Source organism: Drosophila miranda, assembly GCF_003369915.1.
Source record: "Drosophila miranda strain MSH22 chromosome Y unlocalized genomic scaffold, D.miranda_PacBio2.1 Contig_Y3_pilon, whole genome shotgun sequence".
NCBI lineage: Eukaryota > Metazoa > Arthropoda > Insecta > Diptera > Drosophilidae > Drosophila > Drosophila miranda.
In genome coordinates this window covers 5,382,279-5,404,457 of record NW_022881625.1, presented here as the reverse complement: position 1 = coordinate 5,404,457, position 22,179 = coordinate 5,382,279, and the positions used below count along the sequence as shown (strand labels likewise).

Genomic DNA, 22,179 nt, shown 5'->3' with positions numbered 1-22,179 from the left:
ACACGCCCAGCTACGAAAGATCTTTCGCCGCGGGAACACAAACAAAAACTGAGTGAGCTTTATAATATACCAACAACATTACATTTTATTGCCTCCCAAAATTCCGCGAGCGTGGCAAAAGCTTCGTTCTTTTTTGCTAGAGCTATTTGTCGGTCGTTGACCTCACACTTTTAAAGTAGTCACAGCTGATTGGCCTTCTGCCTTTACAATACGCTTGGTAGAACGAATAGTATGTCCAACTACTCCCTGAAGCCGATGTGCTGGGGCATGTGTACCTATATTGCGCTATAGTATTATCTTTCTTGGGTTCTTTTTTCCCGATCGAGTGCACTTTGGTTTCCCACCACGGTTATTTACGGCGGTTTAATTTTATTTTTATTATTTTTTTTCTCACCGCGCAACTGAATGCTTGTACGGCCACGAGGAACAAGAAAGATTTGGGCGGATCTACTGACCAACAAAAATTTTTTTCTCCGGATCTGCCTTTGCACGATCCTTCGCCATTCACCTTGAATGGTTATGGACATGGTGGGGAGATTTTTGTTCGTTTTTAAGCATATTCTTAATGTCAACCCTAGATGGCGCTAGCCCCCACACGACCAGGAACATTTAACATGTAACACCACAACAAGAAATTAAGCCAACCTAACTATACACTAACTATGGGGACTAAACTTAATAATTAATAAGTATCTCGGTGAGGTGTGATATACATAAATATATAAATTGTACAAATACCATCGGGCATACTTTCAGGCGAAGAACACAAATATGCTTTCCTATCCGACCGACAAGCGACCACTACACTCAATCGACTCGGCTATTGATGCTGATCAAGAATATATACTTTATGGGGTCGGAAACGATTCCTTCTGGACGTTACACACATCCACTTTTACCACAAATCTAATACACCCCAATACTCATTTTGAGTATCGGGTATAATAATGCCGTAAATTGTATAAACAATCCAAGCACAGTTTGCCAAAAAACAGACTTTATGGACAAGCAATTTAGTTTAGTGTTTACTCTGCTCTCCTCCTCCCACGCAGCTAGAGGGTCTCTCGATCTGATCACATCACGTATTCGGGAAGGGTATGGTAAAATATCATGTGAGAATGTTATAGTAGTGTAAGACAGTACGTATATAGTATAAATTATTGACAGACGATCGGAGAAACGCGGCTGATCCTGTGCAGCTGGACATATACATATTCAGTTTATCGCGTAAAAAACTTTACATTAATCACGTCTGTCCCCCTTCTACTTACTCTTTCCGAAGTGTTGTCATTTGCTGATTTCACTTTTGCAGCTGCACCAACACAAAGAACTTTAGTAGAGGATTCGGTGTGCAACTCAGAGCCAATTTTGTTGGGCAATTTCCTAGGCTCCAGCTCTCTCAGTCTCCAAATTCCAGATGTTCCCACAGACAGAAAGAAGAACAGGGCTGAAAGGTTTATAAATATAAATTCACTCAAAGAAAAAATGAGAAGTCGAAACAGTTTTCGAATCGCGAATGAAGATAATCTCATTATTATTTTTCTTTTAAAACTAGTAATAATGTCGTTGGACTCCTTTTCCTTTGTGACACACTTTATTCTCAAATTCCAGAGTGATACGAGTACTTTTTTTTTACCAGTGTTATAGTATATACATATGTGAGCTCCAAGAGAAGGGGGAATAAAATTCCACTCCAGACTCCGTATACTCTGTGATTTCGACTGGTTTCCGTAGATGAAGCAAATGTTTAAGAGTTTAAGGGCAATTTGTGTATTCCGAAGCTTTTCGCAATAAGTATAGATTACCTTGACTACATCAATATTTCTGAAAGTAGTGCTCTTAATTGCTAGGGTCAGATGCGACTGAGAGAGGAGTTGCTCACTTTTGAAATCGTTTGCTGTTAAGTTTTCTGTTAATTATTGTGATATTACGCCATTCTGTCAACCGATGTCTTAGTAAGACTTTGGGTCGAGCTTCAGCTTGGACAAACAATGAAGTTGTTTGTCAATTGCTTGGGCAAATACTCGTACTCAGGTGGAAAAACAAATACCAGAATGGGGAAGAGGTTAAGATGGGAGACAAGAAAATATCAAATAAAGGTGCAATTAAGGAAGGTGATTGTGCGATTCTGTTTATCTTATCAACGACAAATTTTGACCCCAGGGGCGTCATTTACAATCCTCAATTTTTTTGCATACTAAAGCAACATTAGCCGAAGATCTACCTACAAAAGAGAAGACGATGTTTCCTGATTCCCAATTCGTAGGCTATTGATAAACAATCAGTGGGGGAATATTCAAATTAGCCAGGTCTCATGTGTGATTAGCCGATTTCTCACACATTTCAAGCATCAAAGCAGACAGCAGACAGAACGGAACAGAACAGAACAGAACACAACAGAGCGGAGAAGACGTTGAGCTGACGGCTGGAGGGATCAGATCCCACAGAAGAAGCCGCCTTGAAATTTACGAAAAGAGCCGCCTATAAATCGCAAGATTTCAGCACAGCCCAGGGCTTTATCTAAAGCTCCATTCGGAACAGTATTCAAAGCATAAAGCGTAACCAATTGATTGCTAATTGATATGATGTGTTGAATATTTTATGATTATTCTTTATGATCGTTAAATTTTGATATACCAAAAGGCGAGCGAGATCGAACACCAAACTTGATTCAAATTTGTAGATCACTTTGGACAATCAAGCCACTCCCTGAGTACTTCTCAGGCCTTGTCTTACCTTGTCTTCAGTTGGATTGTTATAATTTAAAAACTACACGGGAGTGCAGATTAAGTCTGTAGTTCGGGTACCACAAAAACCACTTAAAGACGCTTTCTTTAATTGCCCCCAAAACGAAGATTGGTTTTTATTTTTCGAAAAACCTGTGGGGTAGCTTTCGGCTGCGGATGTGGCTGTGACTGTGGCTCTGACTGTGGCTTTGCCTCTAGCTGCTGGCCAGCTCCATGGACCGACAGTCATTTGTGTGAAAATCATCGTAGCATGAAGCGTTGTCAAATACCGTTTGTTGCGGGGGTCGGTCCACTCTCATGCTTTTGTTTCGGCCATTTCAAGGTCTGTACAGAAACCGTCTGTTGGGTCAGACCTCCCTCCATTGACCAGAGCAGAGCTCTAACAATGCGGGTTCTGGCATCATTTTCATAGAAACGGCATTAGAAGTTACTCATACGCAGCGTGGGTTGGATAAGATTAACGAAAGCCCACATAGACATAGCTCATCCTCCACATTTTCACTTGACTCTTTGCAGACAGCAGAATGAGCTCTAACAACTGCGGTTTCATCGATCCGCAGCCGCAGTTTCATTAAGCGCAGCCCTCGCTAATCGGGACATACGGGAATTCCACACTGCCCTGGACAGCGGTGCCCAGGCCAATCGCCAGGACGATCGAATGCCTCTCAGGTGGGCTCCTGCATTCAGCTGCTGCTCGAGTACGGAGCCTCTCCGAATTTGGTGGATCAGGGCGAGTTCACGCCCCTCCACCATGTGCTGAAGAATAGAAAGATTGAGGCAGGCACTAAGCTGGAGCTGATCCGACTTTTCCTGAAACAACCACAGTTGGACATTGACAGCTATCGGAACGGGCAGGTATGCTGAGGGATCAGTATCCGGAACTGCCGTTGCCGGAGCTGCGCGAGGCCGGAGCAGAGATCGACTGCGAGCGACTCCTCCGCACGCTGCGGGACGGAGACGAGAACCAGTTCGAGCAACAGTTCGCGGAGGACCACCAGAACGTCAGCGGAAACGCAGACAACCAATGCAATGCCAACCAGGAGGAGTATCAGTCCCTGCTGGCGGAGAGTATCAAGCGGGGCAAGCAGCGAGCCTTTGAGGCCATCCTCGAGACGGGCATCAACATTAATCCTTCAAAAATGAGCGACATCAGCCCCGTGGAGTTGGCCGTAATCTGGGGCAACCACAGGGCGCTAGAGAAGCTGTTGAAGCATCCGCAGCTGAGGCTGACATCGCATTCCAAGCTGCTGAACGCGGTTATCAGTCGCCTGGGTGAGCAGCCGCTGGACGACTTCTGTGACCACCAGCGCTGCTTCCAGCTGCTGCTCGAGAGCGATCGTGTGGACATCAATGAGGCCGACAAGGCTGGCCTGGTGCCACTCTCCTATGCGGTCAAGTATCGCAACACAAAGGTGGCACAGGAGCTTCTACGGCAGGGAGCGAACATCGGGGCGAGAAGCGCGTTCGGAGATCTTCCCATACAGGAGATGGACCCGAAAGTGCTGGAGGAGCACTTCGATTCCTGCATCACCACCAACGGGGAGAAGCCCGGTGACCAGAGTTTCGAGATCATCATCAACTACAAGAATCTGATGAGACGCCAGCGAGAGCCCGGGCAGTCGGACAAGCGGAGCATTGGCCATCCTCACCAATTGGAGGACGAGATGACTCCAATCGCATACATCGCCGATTCCAAGGAGCTGCGTTACCTGCTGCAGCACCCGCTAATCTCGAGTTTCCTCTTCCTCAAGTGGCACCGCCTCTCGGTGATCTTCTATCTGAACTTTCTACTTTACTCTCTCTTCACTGCCTCCATTATCACGCATACGCTCCTTAAGTTCCACGAAAGCGACCACACGGGCCTGACTGCCCTCTTCGGCCTGTTCTCTTGGATAGGGATTGTGTATCTCATGATCCGAGAGGTCATACAGCTTGCCATGTCGCCGCTGCTGTACTTCAGGTCCATCACGAACCTGATGGAGGTGGCTCTCATTGTCTTGTCGATCCTAACCTGCATGGAAGCCAGCTACGACAAGGAGACGCAGCGCATACTGGCCGTCTTCACCATTCTGCTGGTGTCCGTGGAGTTCTGCCTGCTGGTTGGCTCCCTGCCAGTACTCTCAATTTCGACGCACATGCTCATGCTGCGCGCCGTCTCCAGCAGCTTCATCAAGAGCTTTGCTCTCTACTCGATCTTTGTGCTTACGTTTAGTCTGTGCTTCTACATACTGTTTGGCAAGCCCCAGGTGGATTCCTCCTCTCCGAAGGACAGCACGCCAGAGCCAGCAAAGGAGGGAGAAGATGATGGTCCCTTCAACACATTCTCCGTGCCCATCGAGGCACTCATAAAGACGATTGTGATGCTCACGGGAGAATTTGATGCCGGTGACATAAAGTTTGACAGCGTCTACACTTACCTGATCTTCCTGCTCTTTGTGTTCTTCATGACCATTGTGCTGTTCAATCTCCTGAATGGTCTGGCTGTCAGCGATACTCAGGTGAGTCTATATTTCCTTTTCTTCCTCGGCTTTATCCAATTGTTTTCTCCCCTCTCTTTTCCCACAGGCCATCAAGGCCCAGGCGGAACTGAACGGCGCCATTGTCCGCACAAATCTGCTGACCCGCTACCAGCAAGTTCTCACTGGCCGAGATGGACACGCTTAGACCTCATCGTCCCAGTTGAACAAAGGCAGTCGGTTCGCTCGACGGCTGATGCACGCCAGTAGCCCCCGCTGGAAACTTCCGCAGATTCTGGAACGCAGAGGATGCGGGCTATCGGCGACAGGGGAATACTACTAAGCAGAAAGAGAAGGCGAGTTCATATTATTGCCAATTTAATGCAAGAAAAATAAAGAGAGTGGAGTGGGCGATGCCAAAGGTAGAAGAAAGGCCGTAAACCAAAAGAAGAAGGCCTGTCTCGCTCTCTCTCGTGGGAATTGACTTTGAATTTCGAATATTTCGGTATCTATTTTCATTGCGGCCAAAAACGGAGAGACGATTCCGTGTATTGCGATGCCAGCATCAACGAAAATAGATGCCCAAATGGAAGTGCAAACATCTCTGAGGGGAGGGGTGGAGTGTCGGGCGTGTGGCCGTGTGTCTTCTGTCAGTGTGTGATTGGATACTGCTTGCTGCTTTCTGCTCGATGGCTGCCCCTAGAGCACGAGGTGCAGGCGTATCTGGAACACCAGCTGCTCGACGGTCTTCTTCAGGAGCGCCGCCAGGGACAGGATGAATCCCAGTAGGCTGAGGGAAAACAGCCAGGGCTTGGTCATGAGCACGGCAAAGAAGACGAGGGTCTCGTCGCCCGGGCATTGGCCATGCGCCACAGCAACTGGCGCTGGATGGTGCGCAGCTTGATCTTGCTGTTCCACAATCGGTGGCGCTTCGAGCCGACGGTTTCGTTGAAGCCCACGGTCTTCTCGACCAGCCAGAACACCGCGCAGCACAGCAGTTGCAGCACCAGCAGCACGACCTTGACCACAGCGGTCTCCAAGACGAGGTGGTACAAGGCCACCATGCGCTGACGGTGCTCCGGCTGCATTGTGGAGAGCACGACTGCGCCGAGGGACTCCAGCGGGGAGACCCTGGGGGAAGGGCCGTCGGAGAGCTCCTCCCACTCCGAGTCCGACTCTGTGCGCTCTATCGAGCTGAACTCGCTCTGGCTCTGACAGGTCTGGCTCTGACAGGAGCACGACTCCTCCTCTTGGTCCTCCTCGGTGGGCATCGAGTAGTCGCCCTCGTAGCGGCAGTCGGAGTACTCTTCGTGGGGGTCGTCGTAGTAGTCTCCGCGGCTGTCCGGAGAAGCGCCGACTGTCCAGAGGGAGTTCAACACGGCCGGTGGTCCCATCGAAGCCATCTGTGGCACAGTATTGAATCTGCAGGGGAGCCGGGGTTAAGTTATGTCCTGGTGGAAAGGGGAGTCTGGGCTGCTGCCGCTCACCCATCTGAATCCCCCATCGGAGTGATGGTGTGTGGGGGGGGGGGGGGGGGGGGGGGGGGGGGGGGGGGGGGGGGGGGGGGGTGAGCGTGACCTATTGGACCCATGGGGCGGGACAGCAGAGGACTGGTGTGGATTTGGCCTAGGAAGGGCATCGCATTGAGTCCATTCCTGTCGGTGGAACCTTCGGGGGGGACCTGCAGCCCCGGCTGCTGCTGCTGCTGCTGGTCGGTAAAGACGAAGGATCCCATGGATCCGAAAATACGCCGCGAGCGGGTGAATGGGGAACGTGGATTGTTAATAGTTGGATTCATCTTATTCCAGCACCTGTGAGGAAATATTCGTTCATGGGCTTTGTTTTGTATTTGTATTTTTATTTACTTTATGTTCCCTGTGCTTTCGATATTTGCTGCCGTTCTCTGTGTTGTGCCGCTCTCTCCAGATATTCGTACTGAATGATTTCCAGAGCCAGTTCTGAACGGCTCCAAGTGATAGTTCAGGGCCCACTTCGATGTTGTGTTTCGAATCACAGGTCAGGTGACGTACTTTCCCTGGGCAGAGCTGCGACTTGCAATAGTTGATCGGCTTTGTTGGTTTGGGATAGGACTTGCGATAAATACCATGCCACCACACTCCTTGGAGTGGCCGAAATGTTGGCTACCATTCTGGGATTAAGGAGTTAAGGGTTAAGGGTTAAGGAGATAGGTGGAGGGGGGGGGGGGGGGGGTATATTTTTGCTTGGCTTTACATCTTCCTTAAGCCGCTGTTTTGTGTCACAGCCAACCTGTCATTTGTACATTGAATTGCTGCTCGAGAGGTCTCTTTGGAGTCCTCTGTTCCCCGTGTATTTCCCCTCATCGTCCCAGTTGAACAAAGGCAGTCGGTTCGCTCGAGGAAGATTATGAGTTAGTCACCGGTTCAATCGAAATTTTCTTCATGCTTTTCTTGAGTTTCACGCCCTCGTGGCTTTTCCCACACTTGGGACCCCACTAAGCAGAAAAGCGAAAGGAGAGAAAATCTTCACTGATGAATCGCCTGATCGGATCGGATGGGCTGTTATATACTCACAACACATACTCATTGGCCGCATTTGCGAATCGCTGGGCTGTCAACAAGCTTGAATTGAAAGAGTGTCGGCACTTCGGTGTGCCAAAGATACATATCTTTACCCCTTGAATCAGCTCGTGGTGATTTTTCTGCCGTGCATTGCACTTTTGAGCTCAGGTCCTAAACGATAGTCACACACCACACACATGCACATTATTATCATTATCATCATCATTATGATAATGACTGTGAGCGAACGAATGCTGATGAAGCCTCATTGTCAATGTCGAAAGTTATGGGATTGGTTAAGGAAACCCAAGGTGGGATATGAAAAGAATTGCGTTCTGCTCTGGCATAGGATCCCAGCTTTAATATTAGGGGGATTCCCCTTCCAAGCAACGATGCGACAATCAACGGACATTGATTAACAACTGTATGTACATATGCATCTACAGTGGGTACACAGCAAGGCAGGCGCGGTTAGATACAGGCCAGCGCCGAGCAGCGTAGACACCCAGTACCCTGGCACCCTCCGTGGGAAACAGAGAGCGATGAAGGGGGATCTGTGTGTGCGTATCCAATGAATTAATATTTCATTCTAGAACGCAGTTGTCTGCGTTAGTTGGGCACACACACACATAGTACATATATGCTGGCAGCGTTCCCATTCAATCTACTCGACGGCTGATGCACGCCAGTAGCCCCCGCTGGAAACTTCCGCAGATTCTGGAACGAAGAGGATGCGGGCTATCGGCGACAGGGGAATACTACTAAGCAGAAAGAGAAGGCGAGTTCATATTATTGCCAATTTAATGCAAGAAAAATAAAGAGAGTGGAGTGGGCGATGCCAAAGGCAGAAGAAAGAAAGGCCGTAAACCAAAAGAAGAAGGCCTGTCTCGCTCTCTCTCGTGGGAATTGACTTTGAATTTCGAATATTTCGGTATCTATTTTCATTGCGGCCAACAACGGAGAGGCGATTCCGTGTATTGCGATGCCAGCATCAACGAAAAATAGATGCCCAAATGGAAGTGCAAACATCTCTGAGGGGAGGGGTGGAGTGTCGGGCGTGTGGCCGTGTGTCTTCTGTCAGTGTGTGATTGGATACTGCTTGCTGCTTTCTGCTCGATGGCTGCCCCTAGAGCACGAGGTGCAGGCGTATCTGGAACACCAGCTGCTCGACGGTCTTCTTCAGGAGCGCCGCCAGGGACAGGATGAATCCCAGGAGGCTGAGGGAGAACAGCCAGGGCGTGGTCATGAGCACGGCAAAGACGAGACGTTCATGGGCTTTGTTTTGTATTTGTATTTTTATTTACTTTATGTTCCCTGTGCTTTCGATATTTGCTGCCGTTCTCTGTGTTGTGCCGCTCTCTCCAGATATTCGTACTGAATGATTTCCAGAGCCAGTTCTGAACGGCTCCAAGTGATAGTTCAGGGCCCACTTCGATGTTGTGTTTCGAATCACAGGTCAGGTGACGTACTTTCCCTGGGCAGAGCTGCGACTTGCAATAGTTGATCGGCTTTGTTGGTTTGGGATAGGACTTGCGATAAATTCCATGCCACCACACTCCTTGGTGTGGCCGAAATGTTGGCTACCATTCTGGGATTAAGGAGTTAAGGGTTAAGGGTTACGGAGAGTGGTGGAGGGGGGGTATATTTTTTCTTGGCTTTACATCTTCCTTAAGCCGCTGTTTTGTGTCACAGCCAACCTGTCATTTGTACATTGAATTGCTGCTCGAGAGGTCTCTTTGGAGTCCTCTGTTCCCCGTGTACAAATTTACATAAAACCACAGGAAGCACTTAGGATTAATAGGGGGCACTCATCCCCCTCTACTCCCTCTCCCCCTTTTGGTGGTGTCATGGGTTAAGCATTTGCTGTGTTCGGCATTCAATTTGTGGCTTGATTTCTTACCTTTTATTATGCGCTATACGGCTGTAATCCATGTAGGACATGCACTTTGTTTATCCATTCAAAGGCGCTAAAGAGGGTAGTCCTGTAATCCAAAAGGGCATCCAGTATATCCAGAGCGAAGGTTAATCCATTCGATGGAGCGATCAAGCAGACCAGCCAGGCGGTTGACCAGAAGCTTAACGAGGCTTAAAATTTCCAAGAGGCCGCCAGCCGGCAAGTGTCATTGCAGTCCCTCCAGTCGACTCCACTCCAGTCCAGTTTTTTCCCAAACTGTGCGACGTGAATAACTTTGATGATTTCTTGGCCCAAAGGCGCCCACAAAATATAAATACTCCTCCCTTTTTTGTCAATAAGTTTATTTTCAGTCGTTACATTTACGAATAACAGGCGAGTTTTTCTACTCAAATCAAATATTAAAATTAAAAAACGAAACAGTTATTGGTTGATGTCCTTCAGCTTCTCTGGATCAGTCTACTCAAGCCAAATCAAATATTAAAATTAAAAAATGAAACAGTTATTGGTTGATGTCCTTCAGCTTCTCTGCATCCGTCTTGGCGGCCCACAAGCGGCACCCAATTTTTTTATAGTCATCGCTGCACATGACTATCGCCCTCAAATACTCGGCCGGCACCCCAGTTTCCTCTGATAGTCTTAACACGGTCACTTTTTTTTTCCTTAAAAACGGCAGCAATTTTTTGCATTGTCTTCGAATTCCTTGTAACCATACCTCTTATTGCTGTGTAATGTTGGTTCATTACGTGGTTTCCCAAGGTGCTCAACCTGCCAATCATTTTGCCGCATAGTTTGCACTTGCTGCCATGCACGGGGGGCGAAGCCTTAGGGGAAATCGGTGTTTTCAAATTGTCCTTTCCACTTTCAGTACTAAAAATGTCTTCAGTAAACATGTCTGGAGAATTAAGAAGTTATTATATGTATTTTTTTAAAATTTTACTTATTTACTTACTTAAGTCCGGATCCTCCCGAACCTCCTGCTCCTGCTTCTCCTCCACGTGGTGCACTGGCTCAGACGAATCATATATTTCATCAGAAATAGTACACTCCATATCATTGACTGTATAATCAGAAATATTGTGAATATTGTCAGAAATGTTGTCAATATTCTCCTCAACATCGTGAGTTGTGGCCGACTCCTCCGTATGACCGTGCATATTGTTGTCCATATCCTCAATATCCTGAGTTGTGGCCGACTCCTCCGTATCACCGTGCATATTGTCAATATCCTCAATATCGTGAGTTGTGGCCGACTCCTCCGTATGACCGTTCATATTGTTGTCAATATCCTCAATATCCTGAGTTGTGGCCGACTCCTCCGTATCACCGTGCATATTGTCAATATCCCCAATAACCTGAGTTGTGGCCGACTCCTCCGTATCACCGTTCATATTGTTGTCAATATCCTCAATATCCTGAGATATCATCAGAACAGAAATATTCTGCACTGGAGTAACAGGCTCAGCATACTTCGCGTGCGTCGTCCCCGCTGAATGGAATACATTATTAGAAGAATATAATATAAATGTAACCAATTTACTTACCCTTACGTTGATGGTCCAGAAAAAAAAGTACAAATTAATCACTCCTGCTGCACTTATGTCGCAAACTTGGGCTCCACCGAACGACAACGTCATGTTGGCAATTTCCTGTGCTTTCGGGCTTTGCACTTTCCGGCCTTGCAGATGGTCCCAGTATATCCCGCATAATACATTAACAAGGGCACTGTCCACCCCGTCAATTCTTACACCTCCTAAATTAATGTACATCTTTGTCTTATTTTGTGTTCTTTATTTATGTTTTAAATAACGGGGCATGTATGGTTTTGGTATTTACTCATCGATAGTATTATAAGAAATACCAATGTACTCGATATGCCAACACACATTTATTCGAATACGACGATCAAGAAGGAAGAACGTTTACAGATATTTTGTTGCTATACGATACGGACCGATAAATATCACATAATTCCGCGTCTAGTTTCCTGATTTCAACATGTATAAAAATAAAAATAAAATAATTGTAAGGCAACATATATTAACCCTAACCGATCGAGATATTATACTGCAACTAGTTTTATGCGATATTATACTGCGATATGATACTGCGATAGGTTTTATGCGATATTATACTGCGATAAGTCTGAGGCGAGTTATTCGACGATCGACAAAATTAGAGAAAAGAGTGAAATAAGTTAATAAGAGTAACCCAAGAACCGCGCCAAGATGGATAAAAAGATAGATTCAGAAATGCATAAATTGTCGTGTCTCGATGAGGACATAAAGGAACTCAATCTGTTCGAGCCGTATCAGGACATAGAGGAAGATATGTTCGAGCCGTCGCAATTGTCGTGTTTCGATGAGGACGTAAATGAACTCAATCTGTTGGAGCCGTCGCAATTGTCGTGTTTCGATGAGGACATAAATGAACTCAATCGAGCCGTATCAGGACAAAGAGGCAGAGGAACATCTGCCGTGTGGACCGCTGGACCGGCTGGTTAGTACATTGCCTATGGATGTTGACGACGACGACACTGAAGGTGAGTAGATTGTGGCAATTACATTGGAGCAGGTGAATCAGACTTTTCTTCCTCCAGGTATCGTCGGTAACGATGATCTGGTCAACGATATTGGTCGCCTTCAAGCGAGCAATGAATTGCACAAATGTACAGGCCCCCGAAAATCTGGTAACGGACGCATTGGAAGAACTGAAAATGCAAGGAAACATAATGAATGGACGCATTTACATGACTGTAAATTTACAGAAACTAAGCGACTCAGAATTTTCCATTTACATGGATGAGTATTACATGCCGTGGTACCAATATGTAAAAAAAGGACCGGTTGTATAGTGCGCTGTAGCTTTGAGGAAATTCACTCGGGGAATAGGATAGCTTCTCGGCAGACCAAAATTCAGGTACATCTGTGCGTCCTAACAGCACTGGGGGACCTAATACAGCACCTAATAACCACAAGCCTCGAATCTCACTTGGTTGCACCACAGCAACCACCGACCCCCCATCTGACTGACAACGCATCTCTGGATCACCTCTTAGGGCTCTCCGGAGCAAATGAGGATATGGGATACCCGCAACCACGGCGATCAATAGCTAGGTCCATTGGCACAGACTTGGCTCAAAGGCCAGATAAAGTTGGTCACATTATGAGTAATTGGAAACTTCGGTTCAATGGAGCTTCTGATGGTCTAAATGTGGACAGCTTTATTTATCGAGTGGAGGCCCTGACCCATCAAACCCTTGACGGGAATTTCGCCCTGTTATGCGGAAACGCAAACACCTTGTTTGAAGGCAAAGCTTCCGACTTTTACTGGCGGTACCACAAGACCGTTGTTGTGGTGCGATGCTTCCATCGCCTTTGCATGGCTTTGAGAAAGCATTTCAGGGACCCTCGGACAGACGCTGATATTAGACAAATGATAAGAGACAGGAAACATAAAGAAAAGGGGTCATAAAGAATAGAGGAAGATGGCAGATTATGACCAAGGAAGGGTGGGCGTGGTCCTTCATTCCAGCTGAGGACGACTTTTGATCCGTTCGTGTCGCGTGCGTGTGCATATGTGTGAGTGAATTCTAATGGCCAAAAGTTTTGTTTTTCTCCGGTTCTGGAATTGTACTTGTACTTGTACATGATAAGTTTCTTGCACGCTCTTTTAATATAAAAACAAATATCGTAGGTCTCAGAATAGACAAATAAAATGAACACCACCCTTTTGCCGACGAGACAGTAGCCGGAATGATAGCGTGCTGGTCCACCTCTGAGGAAAACATCAGTCCTACTAACCGTTGTCCACTACACGGTACATAAATGGAAAATTCTTGCAGTCGCTGCAATCCCAATTAACGGGAATGAAATTCATTATTTGGATTTCCACATTTGTCCCGCTGTGCGTCCTAACAGCACTGGGGGTGGAGGAAAAAGAAAAATAAACGCGCCACCTATAGGTCAAGGATCGTATCTGAGGAAAGAGTAATGGAAGTTGACAGTTGAAGGGTCGAGCAGAGAAAGTAGGGTCCGAGTGTCGAGGCAGAATAGCATTCGCTCTTTTTCGTCTTGGACACGGAGCCAACTGGTAGCTTCTAGTGAAGCTCAGGAAGTAGGTACGTTGATCAACCTAGCGGTTTAAAGTGAAGTGTGAAGAGTAAAGGAAAATTTTTTGCTTAGATTCGGAAAAGTGCGCGAGCTTGCTAAAAAGAGAAAGAAAAGCAGTCAGCAAAGAAATTCCACTGCTAAATTGGGGCAGATCCGCGGGTAAGTGGAGGAGAGCTTTGCAGCGCCGCAGCAGTACATTTATTCAAGCAGTCGGAACTTTTGCTACCCCTTAGGTTTGGCGCCCCAGCCTCAGTTAAATCTCAAGGCAATGAGCACCGCTTCAACATAAATCCACCTGGCAAGGGGAAGGCACAGCAGAGGGGAACCCTAAACAAGGGGAAGCTAGAGCACAGCAGAGGCGATAATAATTCGGCTAGGGCTGGCCTACCCGAATCTCAGTGTACAAAGCAGAGGGGAACGACAAACAAGGGGAAGCTAGAGCGAAACAGAGACGAGAATAATTCGACCAAGGCTGGCCTAACTAGCTGAGGAAAGAGACAGTTGCCGTTGGGAAGCAGCACGTCGCGTATCGCGAGCAGATCAAAAGAAAACGAAAACCAATTTTCGATTATACTTTTTTTGTAAACGGAAGAACCCTTCGTCTCAGTGCCGCAGTGTCATAGAACTCCAGTGGTTGAACCGAAACCGAAAAGCCAGAGCGAGTTAACGGAAAGGTAGCGGGATCGGCTCAAATTTTCGGTCGAACGCAGAAGGAGAGAGAGTGCGAGTGGACGGGAAAGGAGAAAAGAATAGGAAGAGGAAGTAGAGCAAATGAGTAAAAATAATGAATTTATAATAAGCTAAAGATAAAAACAAAAAAAAAACGAGGGGGAACGTTGTGAGTTGCTGCGCAGACCGCAACTCTACATTTATACCCGATACTTCAGTATGGCTCTCCTCCGGCAGCCGCCGCTAATATTGAACGACACGACAAAGAATGCGTGCGAGAGAGACAGAAATCTGTCTGAGCGTGACGTCGGGCGTAGCCACTGCAAATTGATTTGTTCCTTTTGGCTATAAAAATAATGTGATCTGATCCAGATTCAGCAATCTGATAGATATGGTCGTTATCTATGATTCTGCGTTTTTAGTTTTCTCGAATGTGCAATATTGTGGATGCAACAGATTTTCGTTCTTTGTGTGGGCGGAAGGGGGTGAGGCGAAATTCTGAGATATACGTTTTATAGTAAGATCTAACAGAAGTGCGGATACCAAATTTGGTTACTCTAGCCTTAATAGTCTCTGAGATTTGTGGATGCCCCAGATTTTCGTCCTTTGCGGGGGCGGAAGGGGGTGTGGCGAAATTTGGACACGAAACGGTCAAGGTCCGATATCACAGGAGTGTGGATACCAAATTTGGTTTCTATGGCTCTTATAGGTTCTGAGATACTTGAACTCATATTTTGCAATTGGCAAAACAGACCATGAAACCTGTGTGTTAGAGAGAGACAGAGCGAGAAAGAATGAAATTGTTTTCTTGATTCTGGCTATAATAATTATACGATCTGGTTCAGATTTTACACCCTAGAACACCCTAGTCATCCTCTACGATTCTGCGTTTTTGGTTTTATCGTATCTTTAAAAATGTGGATGCCACAGATTTTCGTCCTTTGTGGGGGCGGAAGTGGGCGGGGCGAAGTTTTGAAATATTTTTGTAGCAGTGACATATCACAGAAGTCTGGATCCAAAACATCGTTGCTCTAACTCTTATAGTCTTTGAGCACTAGGCGCTGAAGGGACGGACAGACGGACGGACGGACAGACGGACAGACGGACGGACGGACAGACAGACATGGCTCAATCGACTCGGCTATTGATGCTGATCAAGAATATATATACTTTATGGGGTCGGAAACGATTCCTTCTGGACGTTACACACATCCACTTTTACCACAAATCTAATATACCCAAACACTCATTTTGAGTATCGGGTATAAAAAAAAACATACCTATTAATTCCACTGCAAAGGGATAAGGGGGATTTCGTTGTGCTCTCCTAGGGCGAGTGTGAGTGCAAGTGCCAGTTTACACATACAGGTACAACAAAAAAAAAAAAATAAAAAAATAAAAACTCTTGATCCCTCACGAAGATTTATCAGCTGGCATCGAGAAAGCGCTTTCGCCGATGGACCGCAACACTACAAAAGAAACAGTGAGTAAATAAAACCATTAAGCGAAGTCATTTTAATAATCGGTTCTGCCGATGATGACAATTGGCTAAATCATACTTGTTCTATTGGGAGAAACGAAAAAGAAATGCGGTTAATTTGTAAGTCTGTCGAGCCGTCAATCGAGCGTTTAAGTTTGAGAGAGAGGATCAGCTGCTGACGCAGCAAGGCCAATCTTTGAGTTTCGAAGGAGTTAACCGGTGGCCACATCTATCGTAGAGCTAAAATATCGGAAATCAGTAAATTTTATGAGCTATCTTATCGAAAAAAATATATATTTTTTGTTATCAATTATCAAATTTAAAACTATATCCTTACGTCTTACATCTTTATTATAAAATGACTACTATCTACTTCATTAGCTCAACATTGAGAATCGCGACGTCGGTTGTTTATCAACATGGGGTTAGATAGATCAGACGATGAAACGGAGGCTGCGCCTCCAAAGTGCACTTTATGTTTGAAGGAACTAGCTGAGCGGATGAATATGTGACAAAGTGCAACCATGAGTTTCACAAGTCCTGTATAAAGACCCATTTTATGGCAATAAACACTTGCCCAACTTGTCAAACTCAGTACATCGCCACAAAGTCTTTTCAACCCGTTCAGTTACCTTCAAGAACGCGTTCGGGGCAAGGAACCTCAGAAGATGGGAATGCGAGGGCACAACTCAAAGATCAACCTTTAACAAGCTCGAGCAGCATGACCGCACAGATAAACGCAGCGGTTATGAAAATGCAAAACGAACTATTGTCACAGTTGACAGAGAAGATGGCAAACCTAATAACCACAAGCCTCGAATCTCACTTGGTTGCACCACAGAAACCACCGACCCCCCATCTGACTGACAACGCATCTCTGGATCACCTCTTAGGGCTCTCCGGAGCAAATGAGGATATGGGATCCCCGCAACCATGGCGATCAATAGCTAGGTCCATTGGCACAGACTTGGCTCAAAGGCCAGATAAAGTTGGTCACATTATGAGTAATTGGAAACTTTGGTTCAATGGAGCTTCTGATGGTCTAAATGTGGACAGCTTTATTTATCGAGTGGAGGCCCTGACCCATCAAACCCTTGACGGGAATTTCGCCCTGTTATGCGGAAACGCAAACACCTTGTTTGAAGGCAAAGCTTCCGACTTTTACTGGCGGTACCACAAGACCGTTGTTGTGGTGCGATGCTTCCATCGCCTTTGCATGGCTTTGAGAAAGCATTTCAGGGACCCTCGGACAGACGTTGATATTAGACAAATGATAAGAGACAGGAAACATAAAGAAAAGGGGTCATAAAGAATAGAGGAAGATGGCAGATTATGACCAAGGAAGGGTGGGCGTGGTCCTTCATTCCAGCTGAGGACGACTTTTGATCCGTTCGTGTCGCGTGCGTGTGCATATGTGTGAGTGAAGTCTAATGGCCAAAAGTTTTGTTTCTCTCCGGTTCTGGAATTGTACTTGTACTTGTACATGATAAGTTTCTTGCACGCTCTTTTAATATAAAAACAAATATCGTAGGTCTCAGAATAGACAAATAAAAAGAACACCACCCTTTTGCCGACGAGACAGTAGCCGGAATGATAGCGTGCTGGTCCACCTCTGAGGAAAACATCAGTCCTACTAACCGTTGTCCACTACACGGTACATAAATGGAAAATTCTTGCAATCCCAATTAACGGGAATGAAATTCATTATTTGGATTTCCACATTTGTCCCGTTTCCAAAACATCTGCACTAGGCAGGAATGCGGTCAAGGAAGGACTTGATTTAGTATTGAGGGAGGTTGAGAGTGGGGGCTTGTCAAGTCAACTGTTGGCAGTTGGATCCGACCACTGCTTGGCAAATTTCATGCCGTGCAAAAGTGTAAGGGAAAATTCCCCATATTGTGGGATCTGCCCCACCTCAAAACGGTTATCCTAAAAATGATATACATGAGGATGTGTTGTTGTCAAATATGTATGTCAAGGAATACAGGAAAGAAAATTACAAGAGTATCTTTGAGGCTACGAAGTCGGTAGACAACTTGCCCGACTACCTAATGTCTGATAAAGTTAAAGAAATCATTAAAAATGAAATAATGAACTTATTACGCGCTGTTGAAAAACATTTCGAATTTAGAAACGAGACAATATGTTTTAACAACATGAACAGCAATACCTTCGAGGAACGTGGCAAGCATTTATCAACAATTTTTATAAACATAATGAAAGTATCGTTTAAAGAAGATTTCAACAGAAACCCAGTATATTATGCTACAACTGTAGTGTTCATGGCTCTCCAAATAATGGACCGAAAAATTAAATTATTAAATAAGACGTTAGAAAATATTTTGTAGTATGTAGTATAATTATATTAATTTTAATAATAATAACAATAATAATAATAATAATAATTTGTTTTTTATTTTTTTTATTTTATGTAGTATGTTTTATACATGTATATACATTTTCAGCTGTAGAATGTAGAATATTTTCAGCCTGTACTAGATTTTCAGCTGTAGAATGTAGAATATTTCAGCCTGTACAAGATTTTCAGCTGTAGAATGTAGAATATTTTCAGCCTGTACAAGATTTTCAGCTGTAGAATGTAGAATATTTCAGCCTGTACAAGATTTTCAGCTGTAGAAGCCTGTACAAGATTTTCAGCTGTAGAATGTAGAATATTTTCAGCCTGTACAAGATTTTCAGCTGTAGAATGTAGAATATTTCAGCCTGTACAAGATTTTCAGCTGTAGAAGCCTGTACAAGATTTTTAGCTTAGTGTTCAATTTTTGTTTGTTGTTTGATTGATTTTTGAATTGATTGTTGTTGTTTGATTGATTTTGTTGTTCTGAAGGCTTGATCCACCGGTGACCAGGGACGCAGGATGGCTCTAAGCTATAGTATTTATTGTACGAGTAATAATCAACTAGCACAGCACTAGCATTTAACCCGTATTCAGAGCAGACTGTAAGTTTAAGTTAGTCTGAAATTGTTTTTATTAACATACGAATAATGAAATTGAACAAAACCCTTAATAATTTGTTGTCAGTAAGTAAGTAGTATATAATGGTTATATAGACAGTAAATATTGTATAAACGAATATCTTTACTGTATGTACCATTTTGTACCAGAGTAAATATTTTGTAATTGCAAATGTTAGACTTATGCATTCTTGAATTTTCATTTCTTTTTCTTTTCGTTATAATAGTTTTATTATCTTTAATTGGTTTTCTGTTTTCGTTTTGTTTTTTTTTTTTTTTGCATTTGATATGATTCGGTTCAAAATGTGTGTGTTGTTTACGCACATATTATGGTTAATGGTTCTTAATCTTGTTCGTTACTCTTTTATTACCCTTTTTTTATATCTTTTGTTTTATAAATTAATCTTTAGCTAAGCTGAGGAGCGTAGCGTATCGGATCAAATCAATCAAAAGTTGATGGGTCTAAGGGGATAGCTAACGAGGCAGTCAATGGCAATGGCAATGGAAATCCAAATGGAAATTTATGCAAACCATGCGGCAAAACTAAAAAAAAAAAACTAAACTAAAAAAGCAGAATCATAGACGAGGGGGAACGTTGTGAGTATGGCTCTCCTCCGGCAGACGCCTCTACAGAAAATCAGTCTGAGCGTGACGTCGGGCGCTGCGTAGCCACTGCAAATTGATTTGTTCCTTTTGGCTATACAAATTATCTGATCTAAACCAGATTCAGCAATCTGATAGATATGGTCAATATCTATGATTCTGCGTTTTTAGTTTTCTCGAATGTGCAATATTGTGGATCCAACAGATTTTCGTCCTTTGTGGGGGCGGAAGGGGGTGGGGCGAAATTCTGAGATAAACGTTTTATAGTAAGATCTAACAGAAGTGCGGATACCAAATTTGGTTACTCTAGCCTTAATAGTCTCTGAGATTTGTGGATGCCACAGATTTTCCTTTGCGTGGGCGGAAGGGGGTGTGGCGAATTTTTGACACGAAACGGTCAAGGTCCGATATCACAGGAGTGTGGATACCAAATTTGGTTGCTCTAGCTCTTAAGGGTTCTGAGATCCTTGAACTCATATTTTGCAATTGGCAAAACCGACCATGAAACCTGTGTGTTAGAGAGAGCCAGAGCGAGAAAGAATGAAATTGTTTTCTTGATTCTGGCTATAATAATTATACGATCTGGTTCAGATTTGCACTCTAGAACATATAGTCATCCTCTACGATTCTGCGTTTTTGGTTTTCTCGTATCTTTAAAATTGTGGATGCCACAGACGGACAGACGGACGGACGGACAGACGGACAGACGGACGGACGGACAGACAGACATGGCTCAATCGACTCGGCTATTGATGCTGATCAAGAATATATATACTTTATGGGGTCGGATTCTCATTGTGAGTATCGGGTATATAAAAAACATACCTATTAATTCCACTGCAAAGGGGTAAGGGGGATTTCGTTGTGCTCTCCTAGGGCGAGTGTGAGTGCAAGTGCCAGCTTACACATACAGGTACAACAACAAAAAAAAAAAATAAATAAAAACTCTTGATCCCTCACGAAGATTTATCAGCTGGCATCGAGAAAGCGCTTTCGCCGATGGACCGCAACACTACAAAAGAAACAGAGAGTAAATAAAACCATTAAGCGAAGTCATTTTAATAATCGGTTCTGCCGATGATGACAATTGGCTAAATCACACTTGTTCTATTGGGAGAAACGAAAAAGAAATGCGGTTAATTTGTAAGTCTGTCGAGCCGTCAATCGAGCGTTTAAGTTTGAGAGAGGGGATCAGCTGATGACGCAGCAAGGCCAATCTTTGAGTTTCGAAGAAAAAAAATAAAACCAAGTTTAAGCGCAGGGGAGTTAAGTTAAGGGAAATTGAAAATATTTGGAGAGGGTAAACTAAGTGATAGTAATGTATTTAAATTTTAGCTATTAATGAATAAACTTATAATGTCTCCTTAAACGTTGATCTTGATTTCCGATACCCAGCCCCTGTAGTAGCGAGCCCTAAAGAAAAGGGGTCATAAAGAATAGAGGAAGATGGCAGATTATGACCAAGGAAGGGTGGGCGTGGTCCTTCATTCCAGTTGAGGACGACTTTTGATCCGTTCGTGTCGCGTGCGTGTGCATATGTGTGAGTGAAGTCTAATGGCCAAAAGTTTTGTTTCTCTCCGGTTCTGGAATTGTACTTGTACATGTCGTTAAAATTCTTGCACGCTCTTTTAATATAAAAACAAATATCGTAGGTCTCAGAATAGGCAAATAAAAAGAACACCACCCTTTTGCCGACGAGACAGTAGCCGGAATGATAGTGTGCTGGTCGACCTCTGAGGAAAACATCAGTCCTACTAACCGTTGTCCACTTCAACAATGATAATAATAAACATTTTTATATTTGGCGCCCAACGTGGGGCCACAACGTAGATGTACTAACGTACATTATACGAGTGTGGCTCACTTTTCATTACTGATGGCCAACTAATTTCCTTTCATATTTCACGATCAACCTTTCAGATCAAAGAAATCAGTGACGGTTTTGTGCACTGCTTAGTGTCACCAAAGCAGAGTGGCTGAAACTTATTCCTTATTTCCTTCTTATTTCATTCCCTAATCAAGCATTGGACTCCAGGGGAGGCCTCTTAGTGACTTTTACCTGACCATGACGGATGTGGGTTTGAATGATCTAACTATTTTCAATGAATTTTGGCAGCTATGTGAAGTGATACGGAAAACAGCGGAATTGGCTCTAAGGAGTTAACCGGTCACATCTATCGTAGAGCTAAAATATCGGAAATCAGTAAATTTTATGAGCTATCTTATCGAAAAAAAAATATATTTTTTGTTATCAATTATCAAATTTAAAACTATATCCTTACGTCTTACATCTTTATTATAAAATTACTACTATCTACTTCATTAGCTCAACATTGAGAATCGCGACGTCGGTTGTTTATCAACATGGGGTTAGATAGATCAGACGATGAAACGGAGGCTGCGCCTCCAAAGTGCACTTTATGTTTGAAGGAACTAGCTGAGCGGATAAATATGTGACAAAGTGCAACCATGAGTTTCACAAGTCCTGTATAAAGACCCATTTTATGGCAATAAACACTTGCCCAACTTGTCAAACTCAGTGCATCGCCACAAAGTCTTTTCAACCCGTTCAGTTACCTTCAAGAACGCGTTCGGGCAAGGAACCTCAGAAGATGGAATGCGAGGGCACAACTCAAAGATCAACCTTCAACAAGCTCGAGCAGCATGACCGCACAGATAAACGC

The 22,179-nt window shown here is 44.5% G+C and overlaps 1 protein-coding gene, 1 long non-coding RNA gene and 1 pseudogene across 3 annotated transcripts; 1 reads left to right on the top strand and 2 right to left on the bottom strand.

The window, feature by feature from the left end:
• LOC117194456 overlaps positions 1-22,179 on the bottom strand; it is a 55,791-nt pseudogene that overhangs the window by 6,055 nt on the left and 27,557 nt on the right.
• Positions 3,896-5,387, top strand: LOC117194457 (transient receptor potential cation channel protein painless-like; the record flags this gene model as incomplete). The annotated part of the gene is made up of 2 exons (XM_033399024.1): positions 3,896-5,245; positions 5,313-5,387. Coding segments are annotated over 2 exons (1,425 nt in total), but the record flags the coding sequence as incomplete, so codon positions are not given.
• On the bottom strand, positions 10,259-10,645 carry LOC117194461. 2 transcript variants are annotated; one of them, XR_004474832.1, is made up of 3 exons: positions 10,608-10,645; positions 10,371-10,550; positions 10,259-10,317 (listed from the first exon to the last, which is right to left on the bottom strand). It is a non-coding gene; the product is annotated as an uncharacterized LOC117194461 (long non-coding RNA). The 2 variants fall into 2 exon arrangements; XR_004474831.1 differs by lacking the exon at positions 10,259-10,317 and having other exon boundaries at positions 10,370-10,550.